General features: G+C 39.9%; 5 protein-coding genes and 2 long non-coding RNA genes across 7 annotated transcripts; 3 read left to right on the top strand and 4 right to left on the bottom strand.

The window, feature by feature from the left end:
* Positions 1-113: 113 nt before the first annotated feature.
* On the top strand, positions 114-1855 carry LOC116922237. Its single transcript, XR_006647799.1, has 4 exons — positions 114-648; positions 1104-1212; positions 1334-1546; positions 1622-1855. It is a non-coding gene; the product is annotated as an uncharacterized LOC116922237 (long non-coding RNA).
* A 1295-nt stretch (positions 1856-3150) lies between these two features.
* On the bottom strand, positions 3151-8253 carry LOC116922221 (TWiK family of potassium channels protein 7). Its single transcript, XM_032928634.2, is given in 5 exon segments — positions 3151-4194; positions 4196-4410; positions 5802-5867; positions 7563-7691; positions 7844-8253. Coding segments are annotated over 5 exon segments (1617 nt in total). The 5' UTR covers positions 8148-8253; the 3' UTR covers positions 3151-3291.
* A 2217-nt stretch (positions 8254-10470) lies between these two features.
* Positions 10471-11244, bottom strand: LOC116922210. Its single transcript, XR_004393929.2, has 2 exons — positions 10988-11244; positions 10471-10907 (listed from the first exon to the last, which is right to left on the bottom strand). It is a non-coding gene; the product is annotated as an uncharacterized LOC116922210 (long non-coding RNA).
* A 1597-nt stretch (positions 11245-12841) lies between these two features.
* On the top strand, positions 12842-14461 carry LOC116922193 (F-box-like/WD repeat-containing protein TBL1XR1; the record flags this gene model as incomplete). Its single annotated transcript, XM_045179132.1, has 5 exons — positions 12842-12958; positions 13064-13206; positions 13446-13617; positions 14047-14181; positions 14294-14461. Coding segments are annotated over 5 exons (630 nt in total), but the record flags the coding sequence as incomplete, so codon positions are not given.
* A 149-nt stretch (positions 14462-14610) lies between these two features.
* LOC116922176 (voltage-gated hydrogen channel 1) lies at positions 14611-16257 on the bottom strand. Its single transcript, XM_032928608.2, has 3 exons — positions 15712-16257; positions 15482-15650; positions 14611-15414 (listed from the first exon to the last, which is right to left on the bottom strand). The coding sequence occupies exons 1-3, from the start codon at positions 16003-16005 to the stop codon at positions 15008-15010; spliced, it is 870 nt and encodes a 289-aa protein (XP_032784499.1). The 5' UTR covers positions 16006-16257; the 3' UTR covers positions 14611-15007.
* A 139-nt stretch (positions 16258-16396) lies between these two features.
* On the bottom strand, positions 16397-17797 carry LOC116922184 (ATP synthase subunit b, mitochondrial). The gene is made up of 5 exons (XM_032928620.2): positions 17639-17797; positions 17310-17510; positions 17082-17245; positions 16824-17012; positions 16397-16758 (listed from the first exon to the last, which is right to left on the bottom strand). Exons 1-5 carry the CDS (start codon positions 17664-17666, stop codon positions 16570-16572), a joined length of 771 nt encoding a protein of 256 aa, XP_032784511.1. The 5' UTR covers positions 17667-17797; the 3' UTR covers positions 16397-16569.
* Positions 17798-18741: 944 nt separating this feature from the next.
* Positions 18742-24397, top strand: LOC116922122 (protein nervous wreck). Its single transcript, XM_032928553.2, has 21 exons — positions 18742-19005; positions 19091-19188; positions 19284-19329; positions 19477-19562; positions 19634-19778; positions 19848-19984; positions 20050-20113; positions 20185-20313; positions 20402-20524; positions 20585-20689; positions 20800-20943; positions 21013-21090; positions 21155-21206; positions 21268-21350; positions 21426-21531; positions 21603-21829; positions 21888-22604; positions 22680-22815; positions 22874-22960; positions 23028-23059; positions 23129-24397. The coding sequence occupies exons 1-21, from the start codon at positions 18973-18975 to the stop codon at positions 23444-23446; spliced, it is 2946 nt and encodes a 981-aa protein (XP_032784444.2). The 5' UTR covers positions 18742-18972; the 3' UTR covers positions 23447-24397.
* Positions 24398-24832: the final 435 nt, after the last annotated feature.

Genomic DNA, 24832 nt, shown 5'->3' on the forward strand with positions numbered 1-24832 from the left:
GAAAGCACGTGTGTCATTGTGGCGCACAAATTGCAACTGTAGACTTTCATTGTGCAACTAGCAGACGAATTTATTATTCTCTCTGAAATGGCGGATTACACGCGGTGGTGTGGAAAGAAAAAAAATTCTTTGATGTATTGGCTTTCACAAGGAGCACGTGTTTGAATGTTTTTTCCGATTCAGTTTCATATTTGTTCGCTTTATGGTCTAGGGAAGAAATTCCAGACGAGGACCATAAATGGCGATATGAATCTCATCATATTTTATTTGATTTAGATAAAGTAGTCGTACAACTGACCTGTTGATGTTGATGGAGTGAGATTGTCTCTCGTCGAGAAGAACAAGCAAAAAAAAGAACAAGTTTTTACATTAAAAGCACGATGGCAATCAGCAACAGCGGCAACTGTTTAGCAACGTGCCAATGATAGACGACGGGGCTAATGGACGTCGGCTAAAAATGATGATGGCTGCTCTTCGGTTGACGCCATTTTTCATTAAAAAAAAGGTGGTAGTAATAGTAGGGAAAGCCAAAGATTATTCACCTGAATCTCTCACCTAAGAAGCGACACGTCATTTAAAAAATCCTTCTCACGAATCGACGCTCTCTTATTTTCTGAAGTTCGTTTCTCGCGTTCTACCCCAGAAAAGGTATAAAGATAGTCATCATTCTAAATGTTGTTACATCCTTTGTTGCCTCTGAGAGAGATTTTCCCTCCTCCCCATTTAAGGACCTTTTGAATCGAGTGTCACACCACGTGCAATCAGCTGATTTCACTTGCTCTGTACGTTGATGCACAAACGTTTAACACAGAAATGCAAACGAGCATCAAAACATCTTCTTCTCGTTTGACGTGTTAGTGATGGATTCCTTTTGCCCCCCTTGAGCTTAGGCTCATTCACTCGTTCATCCATCATTTCCCAAATAAAATGTAAAGAAAACGGAGAGGGGAAAAAAATGAATGGAAATGAACGAACGAAGAAAAAAGTGTCTTGTGCTCGTCGTCCAATTGATGGCGCGCCCAAGAATTAAACATTAAAAAATAAATTTTTTTTTCTTTCCCCGTTGCCCTAGCACTAACCGCCTACATGACTTTTTATTGTAGGCGAACGAAGGAGGAAAAACAAATTTGGATGGTGTTTAAATAGACGCAGAGGTGGAGTGTGCGTGGATTGTACAGTAAATATGGACACGGAATAAACACGTACACAAAGGTATTATATTCATAAATTTGATGATGAGGTAAATTTAAATTTAAATCAAATTATTCACGAAATGTGTTGGATAAAGCTGACCGACTTTGTCGATTAAATCTCACATTTTTGTTTTTTATAGGAAAAAAAAAAGTCGAATCAGATAACGCCGTCTTCTCGATCGTGTCACGTGGAAACAAGGTGTCGTCGAACGCTGTTCAACCTAAATGGAAATGTCGGGCTTTTCTAGTTCGGTACATTCTAGTCCCGAATAATGACGTCATTCGCAAAACGTTGCTTCCTTTAAAAGGAATACAAAAGACCTGGTCGACCCCCAAGCGAATGGTGAATCAAGGTAGGATACTATACGTAAACTACATCATGGGGTTTTCATTCATTTGAATCTCGACACGTAAAACTATGTAATTAGCGACGTTTTTCGGTTGGGGTTGCGTTCACGGTTGAGTCAGCAAAGGCCAAAAAGGTGGCTCACGCGGTTGCTGTCAGACGCGTGAATTGTTGCGGTTTTCACCAGCAGCAGCGTCTGCTCCCATGTTGTTGTTGCAGAAACGGCGCAGTCAATGCGTGTCAAGGCCAACACGCACAAGAAATATCGAATATTAAATTTTCGTGTGAAAATTCGTGCTGCCAGAAATCAAAAAACAAAAAAGCTAAATACGATATTTCTTTTTCTTTCTTAGAAAACGTCGGCCATTCATCACGCGGGAGCTCTAAACCATACGGGCAATGGTGTGACAAAATGGTTATAAATCTACCCGCCTTTCGTCAAAATCAAAAGATGAGTGGTCATTTGAGGATAAATCACTCACACGTGTGCACCTTAAGGTTCAAAGATGAATTGTCTTTCGCTCCTTTTATGGCCACAGACGAAGGTAAATTACCAACAATTATATACTATTGCTGGCGTGAATTAATGTGATCGTGCACCTTATTTTTCCTTTTTTTTTCTTCCCTTATGGTCTTTCACGTATCAATTCCTCCAGCCGCCCTCCTTTTTTTTTGGGGTGGGGGGAATCTTTTTAGAGAGGGAACGAGAGAGAGAAAAGGGAGGAAGAAAAATTAGGGAATAATATAAATAATATTATTGTGATTAAAGATGGAGAGACGGGCAGCAGATACGGTAGCCAAGAAAAAATGTATTCAAATGAATTTATTTTTTAATAGAAAGAAAAGGGAAAACATCTGGGGGATATTGGGTGGAGTCGTCTATTCACATTCAGCCAGACATCATTGACTCTGGATTCCGAGTTACACAAAAGAAGGAGGAGGAGGCTTATCATAAAAAAAGAGGCTTATTATTTTGACCAGTTTCGAAAAATCAATAAGATTTAATGGCATTAATCGCCTCCTGAAAAGAAAAAGTTTTTTTATTTTTCCCTCGCATTTCTTTAAATAAAAAAGAAACAGCCCAGCGGCATCATTTTCATTGCGTATACAGACACGATGCGTTTCGTTTCGACTTTCGCTCTTATTTTTCCAAGCATCTGTTATCTTTTGTTGTTGTTGTTTTTTGTGTACGTACGTACGTTCGCGTAGTGGGTCGTATACATTTATGCAGCAATTATGCAATATCGAGCGGCACCAAGTTAAACTATTCCGTCTCGTTGGCGCCTCACCAACACCAAATCAATCCTCAACCTCCATGATGATTTCCATCGATAACTCGATTGGCCTTTGAGCTACAATCGCTTAAGCGACACCAAAAAATAGTTTCTGAAACGAGGCATCCGATGCCCGTTGATCCGACCAGCATTCTCTCTACTAAACACCTGCAAAAAGGTCAAATTGAATCAGATGTCGATACATGTCTTGGCTCTCACTCTCTCCCTGGCCCAACCGTCGTCGTCGTCTACGCACCTGCGTGATTTCTTAACGCACGATACAGGAACTCTCTCCCCCCCACCGACGGCAGAGAAACTCTGGCCTCTCTGCCAATGATCTACTGTCCAGTCCTCAATCGAAACTGGAAGTGTATTGTAGCCCCCCAACAAAGATGACACACATTTGCAGTTAAATGATTTAGTACATATTCAAAATAGAAAAAAACAAAACAGGTATTAGGCTAAAAAAACGAAAAGTTCATTTCTCATCGAGAATGCCCATATTTTGACCCAATTTTTGAAAATTGTAAATGACTTCTTCTTGGACGAGATTAAACGACATGGCAATCATGGCCAAGCCGACCACCAGGTAGACGATGCAGGCCACTAATTTCGTTTCGCCTTGTTCCAGCACTTTCGAGCCGGGCACCAAATCGCCGAATCCGATCGTCGACAATGTGATGAAACTGAAATAAGCGCCGTCCAGGTAAGACCATTCTTCCCAGGCCGAAAAGACGGCCGCCCCGATGCAGATGTAACCCACCAGAAAGGCCAACACCACGGAGACGGGCACCCGTTGCTGGCCCCCTCCCGATTTATTAACGACAGTTGCATTCAATTTACTCGTTTCATCTGATGTCGCTGGAACGTTGCCCAGCAGCTTGGTGTCACTGGAAACAGCAGCAGCAGCAGCAGCAGGTGGTAGTGGTGAATCACCCATCATTCGATCGAGATGGCCTTCGTTCGCCTGTTGGCCACCACTTTCAACAGCAACATCGGTGGTTGGCCAGTCGCTAATATGGCCAGGTAGTGGCGTGCCGGCAACGTTGTTGTTGTTGTTGTTGCTGCTGCTGCTACTTGCACGGCAATCGTAACGCGAACAATCGGCCAATAAGAAACGAGCCTTGTCGTTCAACTTGTCCGTCGCGCAATAATTCAGTCCAGCAGCACCACCCACTGTCCTGATTATTCCGTCAGCTGATCGATCCTCTTCGATGACAATGTCGTAATCTCGTTCAGCCAATTCGGCTAAATCTTGCGCCGACAGACCGTCGTCCATCTTCTTGTTTCCATCTTTCTTTTCCACTCGCGTTGCTGTTGTTCTGGTTGTTCTTGTTGCTGCTGCTGTTGTTGGGAGGACAACGCCATCTCTTGCTCTATAAATCGGGCGATAAAGTGGACAAGACGACACCCGGTTGCGTCAGAGATTTCAATTGCTGTTGGTGATGCTGTCGCCTTCGTTGTTGTCGCCTCTGGTTGCAGCAACAGCGTCGACTGGAACACCACAAACAGCAGTACAGTTTGCCGAACGCGAATTGGAAGCTGCTGGCCATGAACGTGCCCAAATTAGAGAGGCACAGCAGCATCAACGGGATTCCTGTTTATCATTTAGTTTTCATTAATAAAAATGAATCAACGATAATAAATAACAACAAAGGGAAATGGATCTGTTTTCGTTGCTGTTCTCTGGATATAGACACGCAACACTGACGCCGAAAATTTGAGCCTCTCATGTTCCTCCTGTTCCTCCACTTCGTGTGAGTGTCAAAGATGGTTACCCTTTTGTTTTGGGTTTTTCCGTTTTGAATTGGGCAACAAGGTGCTGGTTGGGTCTTTTGAGCAGCGAGAGGAAACGAAATTTCCGGTTGAAATGAGAAACCGCGTTTTTCTTTCAATTTGCCCTTTTGCTGAGGGCAGCGCGTCGTTTAAGAAACAAGAAAGAAACGGCGTGGAATGATTGATACATCAAGCAACGCACAAAATGTTTTCTTTCATTCTACGCTCTAAACATGTAAACAATGGTGAACATTCTGTTGCGCCGCGATTGCTCGAGTGAAAGTCAAAATGGATTTTATGAGCGGAAATTGTATGCACTGGCGTGGGCGTGACAAATGCAATCATTACGTGTTTAAAGCACACACGCGTTACTGTATATTAGCCTAGATATGTAACAAGACATCTTTATTAACTCTTGCTTATTATCTGTGACGTCAGAGACATTGCCCACTTGTTCTAGCCTTGTCCTCGTTCTCGGCTCACGCATGTGCGCAGATGTTTTCAAACACTGATGCACCAATGATTTGTGTACATATTTATGCAAATATCTTTTGACGTGAACACTATCGGGGTCAAAGTGGACCGGGGAAGAAAAGAATGTCCATAAAAGTGACGATACACCTTTATTCGCCATCGTTCCGTCCCGATTTCAGCTTCAATTTTAACTTGAAATTGTCTTGGCACCGGCATTGATTATCATCGAACCAAAAAAAGCATTTTTACTGTCGGATTTGAACAATCGAGTTACTGCCAAACCCATGAATAATTAGAACGAAATTTTCATCGACGAGTGATGACATTGAAACAAGAACGAAAACTTCCATAAAACTGGTTTGCTTCGTTTTTTCTTCCAAACAAGTCTCTCTTTTTGAAATTGAACTAAGCCGGCAGCCTAAATACCGTCATCCACCGTTCACTTTTATGCTTATCATTCAAGAAATTAATTTTTTTTTTAATTTCCTGCCTATTAAGATATCAATACAAGCCTACATGTGTTTACCAACTTCATTCAGACTTTCTTGACCTATCCTGTATCCTATCCACACAAACTGTGCAACGAGACACATTGGGCAGCATCTTCATTTGTTTCAAGAGATTATCACTTGATGACACAAGCTTTAGCCGTTCTGATCCTTGTACAATGGAGCCATTTTTGTTTTCATTTCTCCTAGGCTAGTGGAAAAAGAAATCTGAATTGAAATAGTTGCTTACCTATAAGGGCATAGATGATGGTAACCACTTTGCCAGGACCAGTCTTCGGAGCCAGATTGCCATAACCTGAGCAACAAACAGAAACATGATAACAACAAAAACAAGGAAAAGAACCAGTTTCACATCTATGCAACACATTTATTATTGATTTCTAAACAGAGTTCATGATTCACTGCACTCTGTATTATATGATCAACAACATAAATCATTAGATTGATGTCTAAAATCAGTTATTCTTTTTGATGTTTGGCTGTGCCATTTGGCTGTCGTAACTGTCTTTCGAACACGTAAGATAGCCATAACAATCAACATTCGGCTGTGTCAACCGACTGAAATTTTCTGGAACTGTTCGAGCGTGGAGGAGAACAAGAAAGAGACACGTTGACTTATTGTTGCACAAATGAGTGCTGTTGCGCATGTCCAAAAAGTTAACCGGTTATACTTATTTAAATATTTTCCTTTTGCCAAAAACTTTCAATCGGCCTTTCATGTCCCAAGACGGCCAAGAGATATTGATGAGGAGGGAGGGGGAGATATTTGGCAATTTAAAAGGTCACAAGTGGTGCAAATTATTTAAATCGGAAAATGTTGACCTTGTTTGCATATTTTTGTACACCAAATAGACTTCATTTTGTGTTCAATGGGCGATTCAACCTTAAACTCCAAGGCCATTTTTTTCCTTACCCATCCCCACAATTTTTCTCCTCGTGGGAATAGAAAATAGCGACGATGGTTGATCTTGTTTTTTGTTTTACTAGTTCTCATTTCTCAAGTTTATCTTTTGTTTACATCTCAGCATATTATAGGAGAATTCCAACAGAGAGCCCCTGCTGCTGTTATTGGGTTAAAAGTGCCAATAAACATCACGTCGGCAGCCAGCGAGAAAATACGTGAATAAATAAACACAACAATTAAAACTAGAACAAACTTTGACGCGTCGTCTGGTCCATTATTCGTTTTTAACCGTTTAAAATATCAGCTCTTTTTTCACGTTTTGTTGATGCAACTATTTCAACAGCTTATGGCAACATGGTCAATAATTTCATCATAAATGCAAATGGTTTTTTCTTTGAAAATTCTATCGGCTACGTCGGTTACTGGATTTTCGTGATCTAATCTCAAACGAACAAACGAACAAACGAACGACAGCACTGACCAGGGGCAGCCGCTAAAAGATTGCCGTCAGTGAGATACGGGACACACTGGCGACCAACGCATTCAAGAACGAGAAATAACAGCCCACCCAAAAATAATTTCTTCTTTTCCTTCCTTCTTTTTAAAAAGAAAGAAGAAAAATAAGAGAGGATTGACGTAATCAAAACAGAAGAAAATCCCAGGGCATCGTCTCGTTGGTCGCGCAACTATTTAGTCCACACGACATCGCAAACTGCACGCACGCAGCGTCTCGGTCTGTATACATAATACATCAGCAAAAAAATAAATAAAATAAAAATAAAAAATATTTCTAAATATATTCAAAAATCTTTCTGTAGGCGTAGCGACCACCCGCCCCGTTTTCGCTCTCTCCCGTTTTGCTCCACATTCACGCACAAAATTTGAAATCTAAAAAGAGAGCTGTTCTCTTTGCCATTTCTCCTTTTGCCTAATCAATTCACTTTTTTCGTAGGACGAAGACCAACTGTTGGCGAATCGAATTTTCTCTGAACAAAACACCATCGATATTCGGACCACATGGAGCCTATAAAGCCTGTCGACACTCATGCCACCATTTTCGGAAAAAAAGCAAGGAATTGTGGATACCAATAGTTGTGATGACGGTGATGGAGTAAAGAAGAGAACCACTGACGGACCATTGACGTTCGACGTCATCCACTTCTTTGCCGTCGTATCCCTCCACTTTGGTGGCCTTGACCACCTCGGTTTCAAATGCTGCAAAGCAGTTCAAGGAATGAAAATTGATTATGGTCGTAAAACGACATTTGTCATCAGCAGAAGTTGAATTGCAGCTAAAGATCATTCCTCGATATTCGACGCACAAAATGCAGTAAAAAGGAACGTGGAATGGACCATTTGTTAAATACCTTTGAGGAGGGCGCCGGCTTTGATGGCCCATAACTCGGTGCCGTTCTCTATGGAAGTGCCAGCTGAATAGTAATTGAGTTGGCTTAAACGTTCGAGGCAATCGAGTCGAATTTGGAGGATTTTACGTCGAGGTTCGATTTCTTGATCGGCTTCGAGCCATTCAAAAAGAACAGCGCCTGCGGCTGAATAGGCCACAACGAGCCCGATGAGGCCCACCTGGGAGAAGAGGAAGGTCAACGAAATGCGCAAACATTTGCGGTAACGTTCTTCCAGTGAACTCTGACGCAAACGAGTCGATCCCATTTTTGTCCCGCCGGATGGATCAGCCCAAACTGCAGCGTCGTCCAACTGGGACTCTACTGATCTCGTCTTCGGACGTGGCTTCGTTTTTAATTACAAAAGACGGTGCTCGTTTTCATCTTTTGCCAGTCGGTGAGTATTGGGGCCTAGAAAATATTCTTTTCTTTTCATTTGGCTTATTGAAATGCGCAGTCGCAGATGTTTGCCGTCTATAATATTGAAAGGCTTATATGCATGCCCAGGCAGAGATGAGAGATAACCAACCTCTCGTTCTGTACAGCAAACAGCTGCTGCTGTCCTTTCACGCGACTTTTTTGGCAACAGAAAGAAGAACAGCATCGATGATGACCAAAATAAACCAACTTTTTTTTTTTTTATTCCATTTTATTTATTTTGGGTGCGGAATTGCGGATGAATAATTTTGGTTTCCTACTGAATATTCTAATCAGAAGGGAAAGGTTGATTTTTGCTATGGTCTGCTTGATATAGACAAACATCTCCTCTGCCGTTCGTGCGTGTACATTTAATTACACCTTAAACTTAAATCATTTAACAGATAATGCCACTCTCGTAATGGAAATAGTTGATGGTCTAGCAGTTTCAGAAAATTCAATGTTATTTAGCATCCGCATGGTAAATATATCCGCCAATAATAAAGAATAAACATTGCAGCATCCAACATGTCGGCAGCAGACTCCACCGACTGATGTTTATCGTCTTTCTTTTTTGTGTGTGTTGTTGATGCATTTAATTTATTCTTTTTCTTTGCAGCTGGCAGTTGTCCTACCCGAAATGAAGACCATCATTTTTTAAACAAACATAAATTGAAACGACAAATATTTATTTTCCCCGAATATGATTGTTAAATTGCCTGCTTCTCATTGAATGCTATCGCTCGTCTACGTGTACATGATACTCCTTGAATTTGCTTTTGTATAGGAATCGCAGCAGTGGATGTGCGTGGCAATCCATCATTCGGAGATGAGGCAGCACCCAACAATCTGTAGGTATACAGAAGTATACCTATAAATGCGCTTTATAAATTGTGTAAACATCCGTCTACGGTTCGTCGTGTGCATCAAGCACATGCCCATACATCCAATTTTATCCCTACACCCAGCGTTTGTAACATATCGGCTTGCATACAAATAATCCAATAGAGCTTAGACACGCGATCCGTCAAATTCTGACGGAAGTCTCGTATAGACACTTGAAATCTAAGAAACGCAAATTCCTGTTGAAATCCAGGCTGATACACTCGCCCTTCATACTTTCTGCCGTTTTCGTTGCGTGTGGTGAGGTAATTCCTTTCGGGTCTATCAAGGCGGACGGTCGGAAAATCTTTTTGCCTTTTATTTCCCGATTATTGTGAGCCATATATATGAAAAAAAAAAAAAAAGGGTTTTTTGTCTTATTCTAATTATCGCCACACGCGGCGAAGTGATGATGATGAATCAGCACATCGCCATAGAAGAAAACTGCGCGAAATACACACGGACAGCATTTAACTCACGCACGAAGGAGGTCGTTGAAAAGGGAAAATGACGCCAAATGACTCATCCGCTATGAGAAATCCCCTCTTCCTTTCAGCTTTAGGCTGTTGATCGCCGCAGAATCGTTATCGTGTAACGAAAACAAAGACGTGTAACACACACCTTTTTTTCTCTTTGTTTTGGGCATGATTTTTCTCCCTTGTTCTTTAGCAAACGCCATCTAACGGCCGAATTCAACTTGATATAGGAAGAAATCTCTGTCGTTGGTTTTAAATCATTTGTCTTCTGCTTGCATCAATTCAGATAACGTACTGACACTGACGTCCATCGTGTTTGAACACCCCCCATTGTTTCTCCTTTTGTTTGCAAAATTGCGATATCCCTCCGCCATCTTTCTTTAAGTCCCAGCAATAACAAAGTCACGAACGTTTACGGCTGTCAAAGACACTAGGCCATTTACAAAATATTTATCAATGAATTACTTGCTGTCATCTTTTCTCCTTATTTTGCGTGTCCTACTCTGCTTCAACTGAAAGTCAAAACTTTCTCTTTTTTCTTTTTGCGGTTGAATGCCAATACTTCAGCATCCATTCGTTCGTGCATTGCACGTCCTACAGCAGTAGAAAAGTTTAGAACGAAAAATATGAAAGCAATTTATTAGAATGAAACACTTTGGCTTCAGCCCATTCAACGTTATGTCAGGTCTTAAATGATTGATAAACAATGCCTCGTTATACCCTAACGCATCTATTAACAGCAAGTTATCAGATGACCCAATTTCTTCTCAGTCCAGCACATTTGTTTTGATTCTAACCCACCTGTACAGCGACGAATGGAAGCCTGTGGCCATTTATTTACTACTCGTCAAAATATTAATAGTATTAAGAGAAACTTTCAGACGTTGATGACGAAGGACATAAAACAAAAATAACAGTTCAACGAGAACATAAAAATCGGCAGAAGTTTCTGTTTCACCAGAGAGGGCTGTAAATTAAATACACCTCATAAAAAACCGGGTGCGTCTGACATAAACGATCATACAAATGCAGCCAAGAATAGAAGTGTATAGGAAAATACGATGTAACATCGATTACGAAATAATGCAAGTCTTATATTTTGATGACATAAATTTAGCAACGAGAAGGGACGTCACCACAGCGAACATTCTACACGATGACGTTTAATTGAGCGCAAGACAAAGAAAGTAAATCGTGTGAAAAACCGCTGCTACTCTGATTCACACCATCTCGTTTCATACGTGTTTCGGCCGCTGACGTCGCGTCGAAAAGAAAGGAGACAATTGAATTTGACCATCATTATCGTCGATCTTTTATCATTTTTTTACCATACCAATATACATGTTGTCACTGAAACGACCGAAAGTATATTGTTCTCAGTTTAATCATGTGAATTTTCTTTTATTTATCCAAACGTGCTTAAGCAAATTTGAAGAAAAATCTAGATTGCAGTTCCTCTCCCATGTCTCCATCATCACAAAGCAGAAGCACAGCCGAGTTCGTTAAGTTGTCGTCTATGTCACGAGGCATTGCCATTCACTATTTAAAAACTTGCCTATTTAAAAATAGCTTTATATCATTTGAGAATATTTCTATAAAATTTTCAAGGAAGGCTAACATTTAAAAATAATAAGAACTATACATTATTTTAAAATTAAATAACTGAATATTGAAAATGCGGCAACGCCTTGTTGATTTGCATCCAGCAGACATATTGGCGGCATGGCAGGCAACACTTGAAATTGAAACTGTCTGAGGTTAGGATTGAAATCTATGATAAGCTAGACGATTTGTGACTAACAGAATCGTGCCATTTAGCATTCTCATTAAGGTGCTTAAAGAAAAGATGTACAAAGCTCCTGCAAGGTAGTGTCTGCTTTTTAACAAATAATTTCTAAAATATGTTCTATCTTGTTAAAAATGTAAGAATCTTACAAAGCTTCGAATTATGAAGAAAATTCCCCTCCATAGTAAAGAACAATACATTTAAAAAAAATCAATATTACATTGATTATCTTTCAGTAACAGATCTATTTTTGTACAAGGAATTTAGTTTTCTTCGAATCTCCTTGTCATGTCCAACACCTTTTTATAGTCCCCCATGTTATTTAAGTTAGGTTCACAATTTTTGTATTCTAAGATGTTGTAACTATTATTTTTTATTGCATAGAAATTGAGATCCACTTTTATAATTATGTATGATATGATATTTTTAGTTATATGATATATTTGTTTGCATTGTCAAGGTCTCCAAAACACAATAAAGGCCCATTGCAATAGTATCTGCTAATGCAGTCACTGAGATGGGAAAATTAAACTGTTGGATAGGGGCAAACAATGCCCCCTTGTTGCACTGTGCATTCCTCACAGGTAAGATCTGCAATGTCTCTAGAGACATTCCAAACAATAAAAACTGTCCCAAGCCATATTAAATTAGCTTAACCAAAACTTTGTACATCATTGTCTAATCCCAGGCATACACAACAGAAGAGCTCAACTCCAGAATTAAATATCAATTTATCAGGAACAGTATTTCCACTAGTTGAACGTCGACTTCGGTTGCAGCGTTTAAAGGTCTTTTCATAGACTTCACACTCATCACCGCTTGTTCGTAATGATCACCAGAGCTTTTAAATTTTTTTACAGGAGGTTAACCAGACTAATTGATTTTTATGATTTTCCTTTCTTTATTTTTTCTTTTTGTTTAATTCTGTTTATGTAAATCTTTTCATGTAAATCTTTTCATGTTTTCTTCTCCTCAGATGGGCAAAAAATGTTTGTAATGGAATTCGTCGCCAAACGACTCGATGACGAATCCGATCTGGACAATGGAAGGCGAAAATAATATCATGTGTGCAAAATGTATCTTATGCACACTTCATTACTATTTCGACGGCCGTAGGAATTCATTTAACGTATCTACTACTACGTAGTAGTAGTAGTACGGCCTTCGGCCGTAGGAATTCATGTCCGCTTTGTAAACAAAGGGTTGACATTTCGGACGACAATGTCCATAAAAGTATATAGGGTCCAATCGGCCACGAAATCAAATCGCACTAGGATTTCGTAATGGCGTGATTAAGATTTTGGAAATCAATTCTAGCCTCACTAAAGCTAGATGTACAACAACGGCTTTTCCAATTGACGACCCCACTGTGAGTATATCGTTAAAGCACATTTCTAAAATAAATTTCTAAAAAAATGTTTATACATTTATTTGATAAACAATTCTTTAGAGGATCTGCAGTGGAATGAAAATATTAGATATTTGGTCTCGCGGTCATCCCAAGGAGAAGTTATTAGGGTAAATACAGTATGTTACTTGCTTACAGTTTATAGAAATAACATGAAAAGGCACGTGACACACATTTTTATGTTCAGTCCTGAATTTTTATTTTTTTAAACGCAGATTTGGTCAACAGATAGCGAAAAATGTATTTACAAGACGCGTGTTTTCAAATATTCGAATTTCGCATGGCGTCCAAACAAGAAAGTGACAGACGAATCGGAAGTGGATAGAAGGAAATTGTCCCAAAGTTTCATTTTTGCCTGGTAAAGTAAATGATTTGTTACTCGTGGTAAATCCCTTCCAATAACCCTCAATTTAGTTGACGTTCCACTTCGTATTTTCTTGATTATTTTTGGGTTTGGAAATGCTTAAATCAAGTCAAAAGAAATCAAAATCAAGTCGGAGTGAAGCTTAACATTGATCTATTTTTCGGGATGCCTTGTGTTAATTCGTGTCTTCTTAAGTCATATTATTATGGGTTAATATTTTTTTTTTAATTCAGTGGAACAGCAGATGGAGACGTCCTTATTTGGAATCCGTTGGAAAACGAAGAAAAACTACGAACTCTAACTCGCCAACATTCCAAACCATTAGTTTTGGTCGTCTTTTCACCAGACGGGCGATTTCTTGCATCGGCTGACACAAATAATAAAATAGTCGTCTGGTCGACTGAAGTAAGATAAACTACTTTAAATAGTTGTGTTAGTAGTAGCTGACAATTTTGAAAGTGAAAGTGAAAGGGCAAGAAGGAGAAAAGAAAGTTTGGAATGGCACAGCAAATATGTAGCTGCATTGGTGCATATGGTACATTCATAGTACTTTATGCATGACCCTGCTTATCCTAGGAAGGTGGGCTGACCTCATCCCACCACTGAAAAATGTTACTTAGTAGCGTGACAAAAAAAGAATGTAACTCACAGTACGGTAGCTTTTGTAGCGGAATGCCACTATTAGGCCATCCATCCTACTCCGTTTTCCAGTTGTTGTTTTTTGTTTGTAGCATAATTATTTCTTACTGTTCGAGACAAAATCGCACTTGACTAACACAGAGCACATCCACTTCTATTCTAATCGTTTCTCTGTTTCGTTGTGAAATATTTCAGACTTGGGATCCAGTTTTCATCACAAGGAGTCCGAGCCTTTACTCACTGAAGTTCTCGTGGTTGTTTACTACCTCATCCACGGATGCTAGTGGATATAAATTCGCCTTCTACACTTACGGCATTTACGGCAGTACGGTAATGAATTTTCACCTTGAATCGATTGCGCAGGAACATTATGTAGAAGAAGCTCTGCTTTTAAGGGAAACTTTTGTGGCATCAAACTTGATTCATTACTTCATTTTAATAGGTTAAGGTAATTGAATACGCCATTACGGAAACGAATGATGTCCAGCAACCATCCGTAGGATAACGTATAAGAGGACAACAAACTGTAGGCCTACTGATGAAAAGAAACTATGAGACAATAAGTAATCGCATCCAGCAGGTTTTTAATACATTTCTCCTTCTTCTTTTAGCCGAAGTCTCGCTGGCGTAACTCCAAACAGAATGTAAAACACAGTCCACCATTTAAACTGTCCTGTAAATGGTTTAGTTTACTGATGACTGCCCATCATTGTTATGCCTCTTTTTTCTTTCCGAAAAAAAAAGGGACAAATTCCGTGCTACCAACTTCAAAATTTTTAATAGCCAATTGCATAAGAACACAAAAGAATTGATAGAAATTCATCACTTCTACTAGTTGGATCATTGCTGCAATGTCAGGGTTCAATTATTTAGCGGTAGATAGACAAATAACCACAAAATCAAAATTAATGCAATTAACCGTGAATTCAATATTTAGCATTGCACTTTATTCAAGGTACTAAACCAAGCATTTGGTTACTTTTGAGTTAATTGGAGTCTGTACTATTAGAATGTTTCGTTTGGACGCTGTTAAAAACAATTCCCTGAAAAAGTGGAAAGAATATGAAAAAACAAATGAATGTCTAATCTATACAGGTAATGAAAAGTGAGCAAATTCCTGGCCAGTAATTCTCGCTAAAGTCTTGTTGTTTATGTGCTATGCAGCGGGTAGAACTACATTGTCAGGTAGGGGAATGTTATTAGTCTTTAGAAGATTCTCGAGTTCGATAATGAGTTTCCTTTGACGTTGGCTGAGTTCTCGGTACTTGAGCAGTTCTTCTTCGAGCGCCTCCCGTCGACGCTTTTCGCACTCTACATGGCGAACAGCCTGACTCCGCACTGAACGGACCATTCCGTTAAGGATACGAGCCACTCGCCACAAACGCAAAATGATGAAGAGGCCGAGACCGTTGGTTGACGAATGTGAGTGTTGCATCAATACATCAAGAACGAATGTCACCAAAATGACGACAGTATCAAATATTTCCCAACCCATCCGGAGAAAGGATAGACCAAAAGCTGCAATTTTGATGACTGTTTCCAAGAGAAACATGGCCAATATAGCTAGAAATATAACAACAAAATATTGAAAAATAACTGAACAACTAATAGTTCCTGTGGTACAAGTCACCTATACTGATGCTGTGCAAAACATCAGGGACTATGTAGTGGGCCTCCAAGGGCACCTTGCTACGATTTTTCATCCCTGTTTCTTCCAACATTCCAAGTATTCTAAGGTCCATAAGCAGTTCTGCAATCACTACCATGCAATCCACTATGACAAAGGATACGATAAAAACCTGAAAGGGAAATGTCAGTTAATGAAAATTGTTTGAATGTTTTTAGGTTACTGCCTTATACCTGGAATCGATGAGAATTGAGTATTTTCCTTAGTCTTCCTCTACTACTGGTATCAGGCATTGTAGTCAGATTGGGATCAGAAGCGTAGACATGACAGGGGTGCAACACAACATCTTTGGGCAGAAGAGCATCATGCTGGTCAAGTTGAGTACCGTTCAAAATCAATCTCGTCCCTGGGTCTTTGTCCACTGTAACCATTTCAATCTGAGACTGTTGAATCCCGTCAATGTCAGCATGAGGTAAGAGCATTTCCTTAGTGGACTCCATGGTGGCGGAGAGGGAATTCTCGATCATTCAGACGCAAAGGTACACATGTTTACTTTCAATTCTGGTCCCATAACAACAAAACGTCTGTCAAGAACTAACTATGATTTTTAATCGAAGCCGAAACCTATACAAACATGACACATCATTGGTTGATTTTAAAAAGAAACACTGAGAATGGAAGGCATCGGTAACAAAAATCCGAATCGAAAGCAGCCATCCTCTTTTGGGAAGCTGTTAAAATAGATGGTAGCTCAGGTAAAAAGACGTCGTTCCTTACAATGACTCGAAAACGGGTTTCAGCAGCAAACTTCAGACAAGGTTGCTGAACCCAAATAATTCAAATTGTCCGTTCGACCTGGTAACCTCACAACCAATGTACACGACTTTAGTTAATTAAATAAAACGAATAGTGGATAAATCCTGGCGGAACGAAATCACTGTATTGCCAACCGGACCTTTTTTTTTCTACAGTTGTATACACATTTGGCCCAATCCCACTGATTTCTGCCGGTAAGCTTTCCATTTTATTAATTTTTTTTAAAGAGTTTCATCTAGACACTATATAAGAACAGATAGCTCATTTTTTCACACTCAAATTCTAGCGGTGTTTTGCTGAGCTAAGGATTTGATATTGGCAATGCACTGGCTAAGAGTGGCCTTCTCCTGTTCAGGGGTAACTGCAGCGCGAACGCTACGCAACACCCAGTCGACAATATGGCGTTGCTCCAAGTTCCGTTGGACGTTCTGAACTTCCACCTGGTAGTCCAATCGCTTTTTGGTCTATTAAAACACAGAATTTAATAATTAGAACATTTCAATTGTTTATTTGCCAAAAATTACGTTACCTCAGCGAAGACTTTGATGAGCTGTTCGCGATAGGCTGCTTCCAGTTGCAACGCGACATTCTCCCTCTTGGCCTCAAAAAGCATCTTTTGGGCTAGAGCACGATCCTGTTCGACTTTCTCAGCAACGACTCGATTCTTGCATTGCTCAATGGCCAAATCCCTACCGGCATTCATCTCAGCATCGCTTTTCTGGCAGATACAAAGTTATCCTATGTAATAATTTCTGAATGTTTAAAGTGTTCAACATTCATCACTTACAGCAACTTCCTTATCAAGATAAGTGGCAACAGAAGGTCCTAATTTTTTCACAGCATAGATACCCATGATGGCAATGGAGAGCCCAGTGTAAAACTCATGCTCCATGATGTAAATTTCTTTGCTGCAGAGGTAGGTAGTCAAACCCAAACCAAAGGTATATGGACCTATTGAAAATAAATGGTGAAAGATGATGATTTCTCTTACTACACAATTTGAAAAGCATATTACCAGTGACTCCAGTTTTGGCATAGAAAAACTGAAACCATTCTTCAGGGATGAAACCCAGTCGCACTTTACCAGGAAGCTCTTGGCGAACTGGCCTGGGAAAGTTGACCAAATCCCTTTCTGGGCTTTCTGCTACAGCAGCTGATGCTGCGTTCGTCGTGGCCGAGGTTTGGGTCAAACGAATTGGCTGAATAGCCGAGCGAACTAGACAAACAAGTTTCATTTGTAACAACTTAGATTAGTATATAAAGGATTTTGTGTATCATCCAAATATTCGAGATTGTGATGTAATTGAATTTTTATAACAAAAGGAAGCTTGAAAAAAATCTTACCTGGCTTCAATGCAATCCGGGACAGCATGTCGAATTATTTCTGCCTAATGCAATCAGAAAATATGGCCCAAATCCTCACACACACAAGACCGGCGACGAGAGAAAATAATGGCGGACAAGAAGAAACCACAAGTTCAAACGAGTAACTATACGAACAATTATTTATTAAATTTCAACTACAAAATTGATGAATGGATTAAATTTAAAAAACAAAATAAATAATTCCAAATATAAAATTAATGAAAGAAATTTTCTTTGAAATAAGCATTTTATTGTTTAGCGACTAACGTAGTGCCGAGTGATTACGTTGCGCGCGCAATCCAAATAACAAGGTGTATAATCCATCATTTTGAATCGCTTCCAAACACTGTTATACGTTTAGCCCCTAGCAAACAGACGCTATTAAGATTGATGAACTACGAGCCTATAACACAACAAAAGAGAGGATTGAGAACGGCGAATAAGAATACCCGCTGCCACACGAAAGCCACCATAGCCAATCCCAAAGCTTCAGACAAAACCTGGAACGCAAATTGGAGTAAAGCATTGTGCACTCCAAGGTTTCATATTAGTTTTTTTTTTTAACTATGAAAACGGTCTATTCTTGTGTGAAGTCAAGTATATTTATCTTCCAGGATATACCAATCTTTACAAGAGAATTATGGCTAGGAACTGGGAGTATATCTAAATCCTATATTAAGCCTGTATTAACCGTCTGAACCTTTCCATTCAAAGAACATCGATCAATCAATCCCACATCAATTTTGTTAACACGTCGAGTCCTTCGTAGTATGCTGGTGTTATCTATCGGTGCCCGTCTTGACTCAACCAATTGATCTTGTCCTTTTTTTTTGTTTCTGTTGTTTTGTCTTTTCAGAAATATGGGTATCATTTCCTTTTTATTTCCGTTAGTTAACGTGCCCTCTGTCCTGCAGAAGAAATGAACTATACCCAAAGATGGCGCGTCAGTTGCTGTTGGAATGAAGGCGCGCGCACTACGGAATCGATTTCCGATTCTTCTTCTTCTTCTCCCCCGCCTCTCTTGTACGGGCTGATGTTTCCTTCATGTGTCGCATAGGCACCAATGGTCCTATCTTATATTCTACAAACGAGTGCGAAAAAAGGAACGCACGCACGAAAAGGACTCAGTGGCGGCGAGTGGCCGACTGGGACACACTTCTATCGCAATACCTCTTCGTTGTTTTGAAATCCTCATCGAATAAAGAATTAAATTTCTAGCAAACAAATTTCAAATAGTTTGTGGTTTTATTGGTGTGTTTTTAATCCATTCAGTTCTTAAAAAGTGATTTTAGAAGAAACAGAACAATTCAAAAATGACTACTCAGCAACAACCGCCACCCCGAAAGGTTTTCATTACCTTTTTACACAATAGGTTTCCATTCAATCGAAAATATTGTGACGTAAAAATATTTTGGGGGTAAATTTTCACAGGGGAATTATGCAAAGGTATTGAGAAATTTACATGCAGAGCAGTTATCCAAAGTACAATGGAAACACCAGCAAGAATGTGAATTATTGGAAGATTTGAGGTATTTTGCATTGAAAAAGATTTTAAATAATGTTGTCATTACAAAGCAAAAATAAACAACAAACAAATAAATCTATTCAAACGCACGATAAATAGGAATTTCGTCAAGCAAAGATGCGCCGTTGAGAAATCCTATGGCGAGGTATGATATCGATCCCTTCCACCCTCTCTTTTATGGTCGTGTGTGTAGCATAGATAAATTATACGTCGAGCTATTGATTGACGGATACAAGCTCTCCCTTTCTATCTCTATAATATTTCCTTTCGGGTTTTGATGGATATCCCTCAGGCGATGCAGAAGATATCGGCCAATTACCTCAACAAGAAAATGCCACCCATTCATGAATTGAATCACGACGAAATCAACCAGCAATGGTATTTATGACTGTTACAATAACGTCTAAAGACATTCAAACCGCATCAATGTTGTGAAATTTATATTGTAGGACGGTTTGGTCCATATGGAGATCTCTGCTCGAAGAAACGGACAAATTGGCAAAAGCCAAACTGGCCGCTGTGGAAATCTTCCAAACACAAATAGCAGACGATGTTAAAGTCGTTCGTCAAAACAAACTCCAATTGGCAAAAAAAGTAAATCGCGTTAATAATACTAAGAGCACTACTTGATCAATTCAGCTGATAAAAAAAAAATACATTTAGAATTTGGACCTTCTAAAAGTGGTGCAAGGTGAAGTGCAGACTTGTGTGACTGAATTGGATAAACTAAAGAAAGTCTACGTCGACGATGAGCACGTCAGTCACGACGCCCGTGACAAGGCCAGGGAAGCCGAAGAAAAGTATTACATAACCACGAACGTTTGGTAATCAACTGTGAAATATTGATTTTCCAATTTTCAATCAGATTGAAAAAGAAAAAGGGCAGCATCTTCCAGTCAGTTTCCTCTTTACAAAAGACATCGGCGAAAGTAAGTGGTGACTAGTAATTTTTTTTTTAAGTTCAATCAACGGAGCAATCAATGGAATCCAATGATTGCAGTTGGGTAGTCGAAGGGAGTTGTGCGAGGAAAAGTCGACTCAAGCCAGAAACGCCTACCTGCTTCAACTGGCTTCAGCCAACGCCCATCAGAATCGATACTTTCACGTTGATTTGCAAAATGTCGTTAAGGTTAGAAGCCCATTTTATTCGTTTTTGTTGTTATTATATCGAGTGCTGGGCACGTCTTGTCATCTTACATTATTACTCCTCATTGCAGACGTTAGACGGCGGAATGTACGAAAAGGTCGCCGAATACTTTTCCATCATGAGCCGTACGGAACTCTACACGTGCTCCGCCTCTCAATTCTCTTTCGGCAAGATCAAAGAACAAGCCATGACCGTATTGAATTATAATTTGTTTTCCTTTGTCACCCAAATATAATTTCTTATACTTTTATAGATCAGTCGGGACTACGATTTGGCCTGTTTCGTCGACGCCTTTCCCATTCTCAGTCAGCATATCATTTACGACTTTGAGCCTTGTGACAATGACGTCATTGTGACGGTCAGTTTGCCTGCCATCTAACGAATCGTTGTTAATCACAATTGCTAGATGGCGTTCAAGTTCATGTCAACATTACTTCCTTTTTGCCGCGAATTTTCGTGGAAAAACAGGTGGATCAAGCTCATGGGGCAGCCACCGGGTTGATTCAAAGTGGAAAACAATATGCTTCTCGAGTCGCCCAAGAAACTAAAAAGATCAGGGAGTCAACAAGGACGCTACAGACTCTGCAAAATATGAAAGAAAACGGATTGAAGGTCAACTCTAGTGTTACGATCACTTGAATCAAAACGTAAACAAGGTTTTCTTCTTTCTAATCTTTATAGGCTGATCCAAATGAGCCAAATGGACCTGATATTGATGCCAAGATTGATGATATTAAAAACCAGTTGAGACGTTCAGAGGTACAAACTTCCTTACTTTAATAAATTTTGGCTTATTCATCCTGAGATTTATTAAATAACACAGACTGCCAAACTCAAAGCTGAAGCTCGATTGGAGTGCCTTCATGCTGGTGGAGGTATCCAATTATTAAAAGCATTATTGTGATTTAGAACTAACATAAACTCTTTTGAATCTAGTGAAAATAGATGAATTTCTTCAAGATGCAGAAGGGCTGATGACTCTTGGATTAATGAGATCTTCCAGCCAACTCTCTTTCAGAGTGTGTTATTTTCTTTTTTTTTTCTAAGTTCATTTAAAGTCTGGCTTTGGCTTAAATGTGTTTGTGTCTGTGCAGGAGTCAGCTCAAGAGGAATCAGAATTCTCTGACAGCGGCTCTCGCGCCGGTGCCGAGACATCCCAACAGGATGAGGAAGAAGATGAACCTGTCGATGAAGCTTTTGGTAAAATCTTCTATGCAAATTTTTTACGCAGCAGTCTAGAATTAGTCTAATATAATAAATGTTCAAAATAGCTGAACAAGTGGTGCAGGAGCAAATAGCTGAGATGCAGGCCACTTGGCAAGATCCAACCGCCGCATGGGATACCAACGATGCTTGGGGTGACGATACCGGTTCGCTTAATGCAAATACCACAACTACATCTGTTCAAATTGAGACTGCAACCAGCAACGTTTCAGATTCTGCCCAGGCTACAGGAGATGCTAATATCATTAAATGCATCGCTTTCTATCCTTACACGGTACAATTTTGTTATTTAAACTTGCTCCGTGCCTATTCTCACCAATCTTTACAAGCAGGCGCAAAATGCCGACGAGCTTTCTATGATGGAAAATGAAGAACTCGAAGTGCTACTGGCCTTTTCTGAAGGGGATGGGTGGGTCAAAGCTCGAAACTACAAAGGGGAGGAAGGCTACGTACCGGAGAATTACTTAGATTTGCACGCTGACGATCAAGTTCCATGTGGAAGTGACGAGGATCCCAATCAAAACGTCCATCAACACCCAGTGATTGCCGAGGAAGTCGAACCGGAAGATGAAGTAGAACAGGTCCACGAGGAAGAGGAAGAAGACGCGGTTAGCGTAGAGGCGGAAGGTGCCTATCCGTTGGAGAATCAAATTTCATTCTCGTCAGTTGACTACACTTACCAGCAACAGGCCAACGCCGAAGAAGAAATAGAATTTCCTGGTCCAACTGAAAGTGCGCCTCTACCTCCACCCCCTCCAGCTATTGCACCCGATGTCGAACTACCTTCGTCTCCAGTCGTTGATGGCCAAACCAACCGAGTTATTGGCTATTGTCGAGCTCTTTACGACTATGACGCCACATCAGATGAGGAGCTGACCTTTTATGAAGGCGAAGTCATTGCTATTTTGCGTCGATCCGGTGCTCTTCATGATCAGGAAGTTGACGATGGTTGGTGGGAGGGCCAGCTGCTAACGGACGGGACAACTGGTGTTTTCCCCTCTTTAGTTGTGGAAGAATGTGGTCCGAATGGCGAAGAATTGACGCCAAAGGTATTAAAACTATTTATTTTTTTTGTATTGCTTATCGATAGCAGAGCCTTAAGATGAATAATTATTGCCTTATAGCTGTCGCCTGCAACACCTGAACAGGAATCGGTGCCTCCACCGGGTAGCCCGCCAGTCGTCCCCACTTTCCTTTTGCCTCCTGAACGGGTCATAATCACGCAACCAACTCCTGAAACGGAATTCCCTGCCGATCACGGTATTATATCTAATTAAAAATGCAATTTTGTTCAACTAATTGATTGTGTATTGAGTAGAACACATGTTCGACCAAAATGCTACCATTAAAGAAACTGACGAAGATGAAGATGATCTTGCTTCTGAAATGGTGCAAGTTCAACCAGGTATGTTATTTGATTTACATTCGTTATTTAAATCTCTTTCGTTATTTGGCTATACTTTTCCAATTAGCAACACCTACTGAAGAAGAAGGAAACGGCCAGGTAGCAACTTGAACCAAGCAGTTCCATGTCTAGCTTTAATAAACTTATTTGTGTTCTTCCTACTATCAGATTACAGACGGATTGTCTGGAACCCAGATCATCGTGACTGCTTCGACGCCAATGGTTGAACATGAATTTAGATGTTTCGACGCCGTAGACGAAACGGCAAATGACGAAAAGGAAAAGGAAACAGAACAAGATTTTGGTGATGATGGAATGGAACCGCCACCTCCACCGGCACCAGAGCCATCAACAGCTGAAATCTCATGTCAGGACCAACCCCTGCCACCAGTTACAGTCGCCGAGGAGGCAAAAACAGAGACAGTCAACAGAGGATTCGAGGATGAATTCGTCCAACTTGAAACTGCTAAGGAATCTTACGCTTGAAAAACAGGCGTGAGTTTTGCTGTATGGGGTATAAACATACATTTCAACCGCCGCTGCTCATTGAGCAATAATTGTTGTTACATTTCATCTCAATAATCTTTCACTCAAATCCCACTTCACTGCCCATTTATTTATTCAACCAGGTCAGCGTGTAACACGACACCACAACCAAGGGAGAATATGAAATATTCTGCTTTTTCTCCAACTAAAATAGCCCCCCTCATGATTGTGAGTTCTGGCTTCATTGTAACCATTGTTCATCTAATTGTTTTTTTCAGGTGCACAATGGGATAGAGTATGTCACTCTTTTTTTAGAAGCTTGTTAATAATCTTTGTGTTCCATCAACAGCAATTTCAAACATTTTTCTGTAGTTTGGATGAGGATCTCATCCTGTCATTGAATACCTAGCAATTGATTCAGTGTCTAAAACAAAATTGATTAATATCCCTTCATCTCATTTTGATTCTCTTGACTCATTATTAATTTTTGAAAAAGAGTGATAATTGTTCAATGTAGGCATTCCAATCTTGCCACTGATTTATAGTAACATTTTGGAAAAAAAGGAAAAATATTTCTACTTGCTTATTATCATTAAAGGCAAAGACATTTTCAAGGCTAACATCAACTCATTTGTAACATACAAAGTCATCATTAGATATAGTCCAACCATGACTTTCTGTTTAATTTTCTAGTCCATTTTTCAACAGGAGGTCAAATGTTAGGATAATAGGATAAGCCATTATTTATTTGTGCAAACACTTGTAGTGTCTGTGGGGAGAATTATAAGCCATATAAGATTAATACTCGTATTACCATTTGTGTGTGTGTGTGTATGTGGTTGAACAACTGTTCCCATCACCGTCGTCGTTTGACATTTTGAGATTATTATGGTCTGCTCTTAGTTCTTTTTTGTCTCCGTCATCCCCCAATACACACACATACTCACCAAACCAAATTATGTTTGCGTTCAAATTGAAAAATATTCATTATGATCTATCAGATTTCAGGTGAAAATGTGTTAGTAGAAATTAAGGACGATATGCAACCCTTTCCCGAGAATTTGTCGTCCGCAGAGAATGTTTCGCACCAGACATTTCCAACTCTACTCCGTCGGGGGTCCCTTTTGGCTTTTACTAAATAAAAGAGGATCCAGCTTAGATGGTTGTTTTTGTCTAATTGACTGGACCTCTGTCCAAAAAATGAAATTTTCCAGTTTTAAAAGTCCAGTCACGTGAGGGTTTCTCGTACGTAACTTTTTGGCGCCATAAAAGTGAGCCATCTATCGGTGAAACAGTTCACTAGCTTTAAAATGAGCTGGCAAAAGAAATTTTGCAATGGGCGTACCCAATGACCTCCTCCACCCAGCAACGGATTCTGTAAATTAC

Source organism: Daphnia magna, linkage group LG1 (genome assembly GCF_020631705.1).
Source record: "Daphnia magna isolate NIES linkage group LG1, ASM2063170v1.1, whole genome shotgun sequence".
NCBI lineage: Eukaryota > Metazoa > Arthropoda > Branchiopoda > Diplostraca > Daphniidae > Daphnia > Daphnia magna.

What these genes read in the sequence shown, in the direction of transcription:
- LOC116922176 (XM_032928608.2), bottom strand. Translation starts at nt 16,005, where the DNA reads ATGATCGAGAATTCCCTCTCCGCCACCATGGAGTCCACTAAGGAAATG. An exon ending in TCAATTCTCATCGATTCCAG is followed by an intron (nt 15,651 to 15,711) that starts GTATAAGGCAGT and finishes TTTCCCTTTCAG; the next exon opens with GTTTTTATCGTATCCTTTGT. An exon ending in TTTGCACAGCATCAGTATAG is followed by an intron (nt 15,415 to 15,481) that starts GTGACTTGTACC and finishes TTATATTTCTAG; the next exon opens with CTATATTGGCCATGTTTCTC.
- LOC116922184 (XM_032928620.2), bottom strand. Translation starts at nt 17,666, where the DNA reads ATGCTGTCCCGGATTGCATTGAAGCCAG. An exon ending in CCGGATTGCATTGAAGCCAG is followed by an intron (nt 17,511 to 17,638) that starts GTAAGATTTTTT and finishes TTGTTTGTCTAG; the next exon opens with TTCGCTCGGCTATTCAGCCA. An exon ending in ATCTTGATAAGGAAGTTGCT is followed by an intron (nt 17,013 to 17,081) that starts GTAAGTGATGAA and finishes TGTATCTGCCAG; the next exon opens with AAAAGCGATGCTGAGATGAA.
- LOC116922122 (XM_032928553.2), top strand. Translation starts at nt 18,973, where the DNA reads ATGACTACTCAGCAACAACCGCCACCCCGAAAG. An exon ending in GTGCCTTCATGCTGGTGGAG is followed by an intron (nt 21,207 to 21,267) that starts GTATCCAATTAT and finishes TTTTGAATCTAG; the next exon opens with TGAAAATAGATGAATTTCTT. An exon ending in GCGAAGAATTGACGCCAAAG is followed by an intron (nt 22,605 to 22,679) that starts GTATTAAAACTA and finishes ATTGCCTTATAG; the next exon opens with CTGTCGCCTGCAACACCTGA.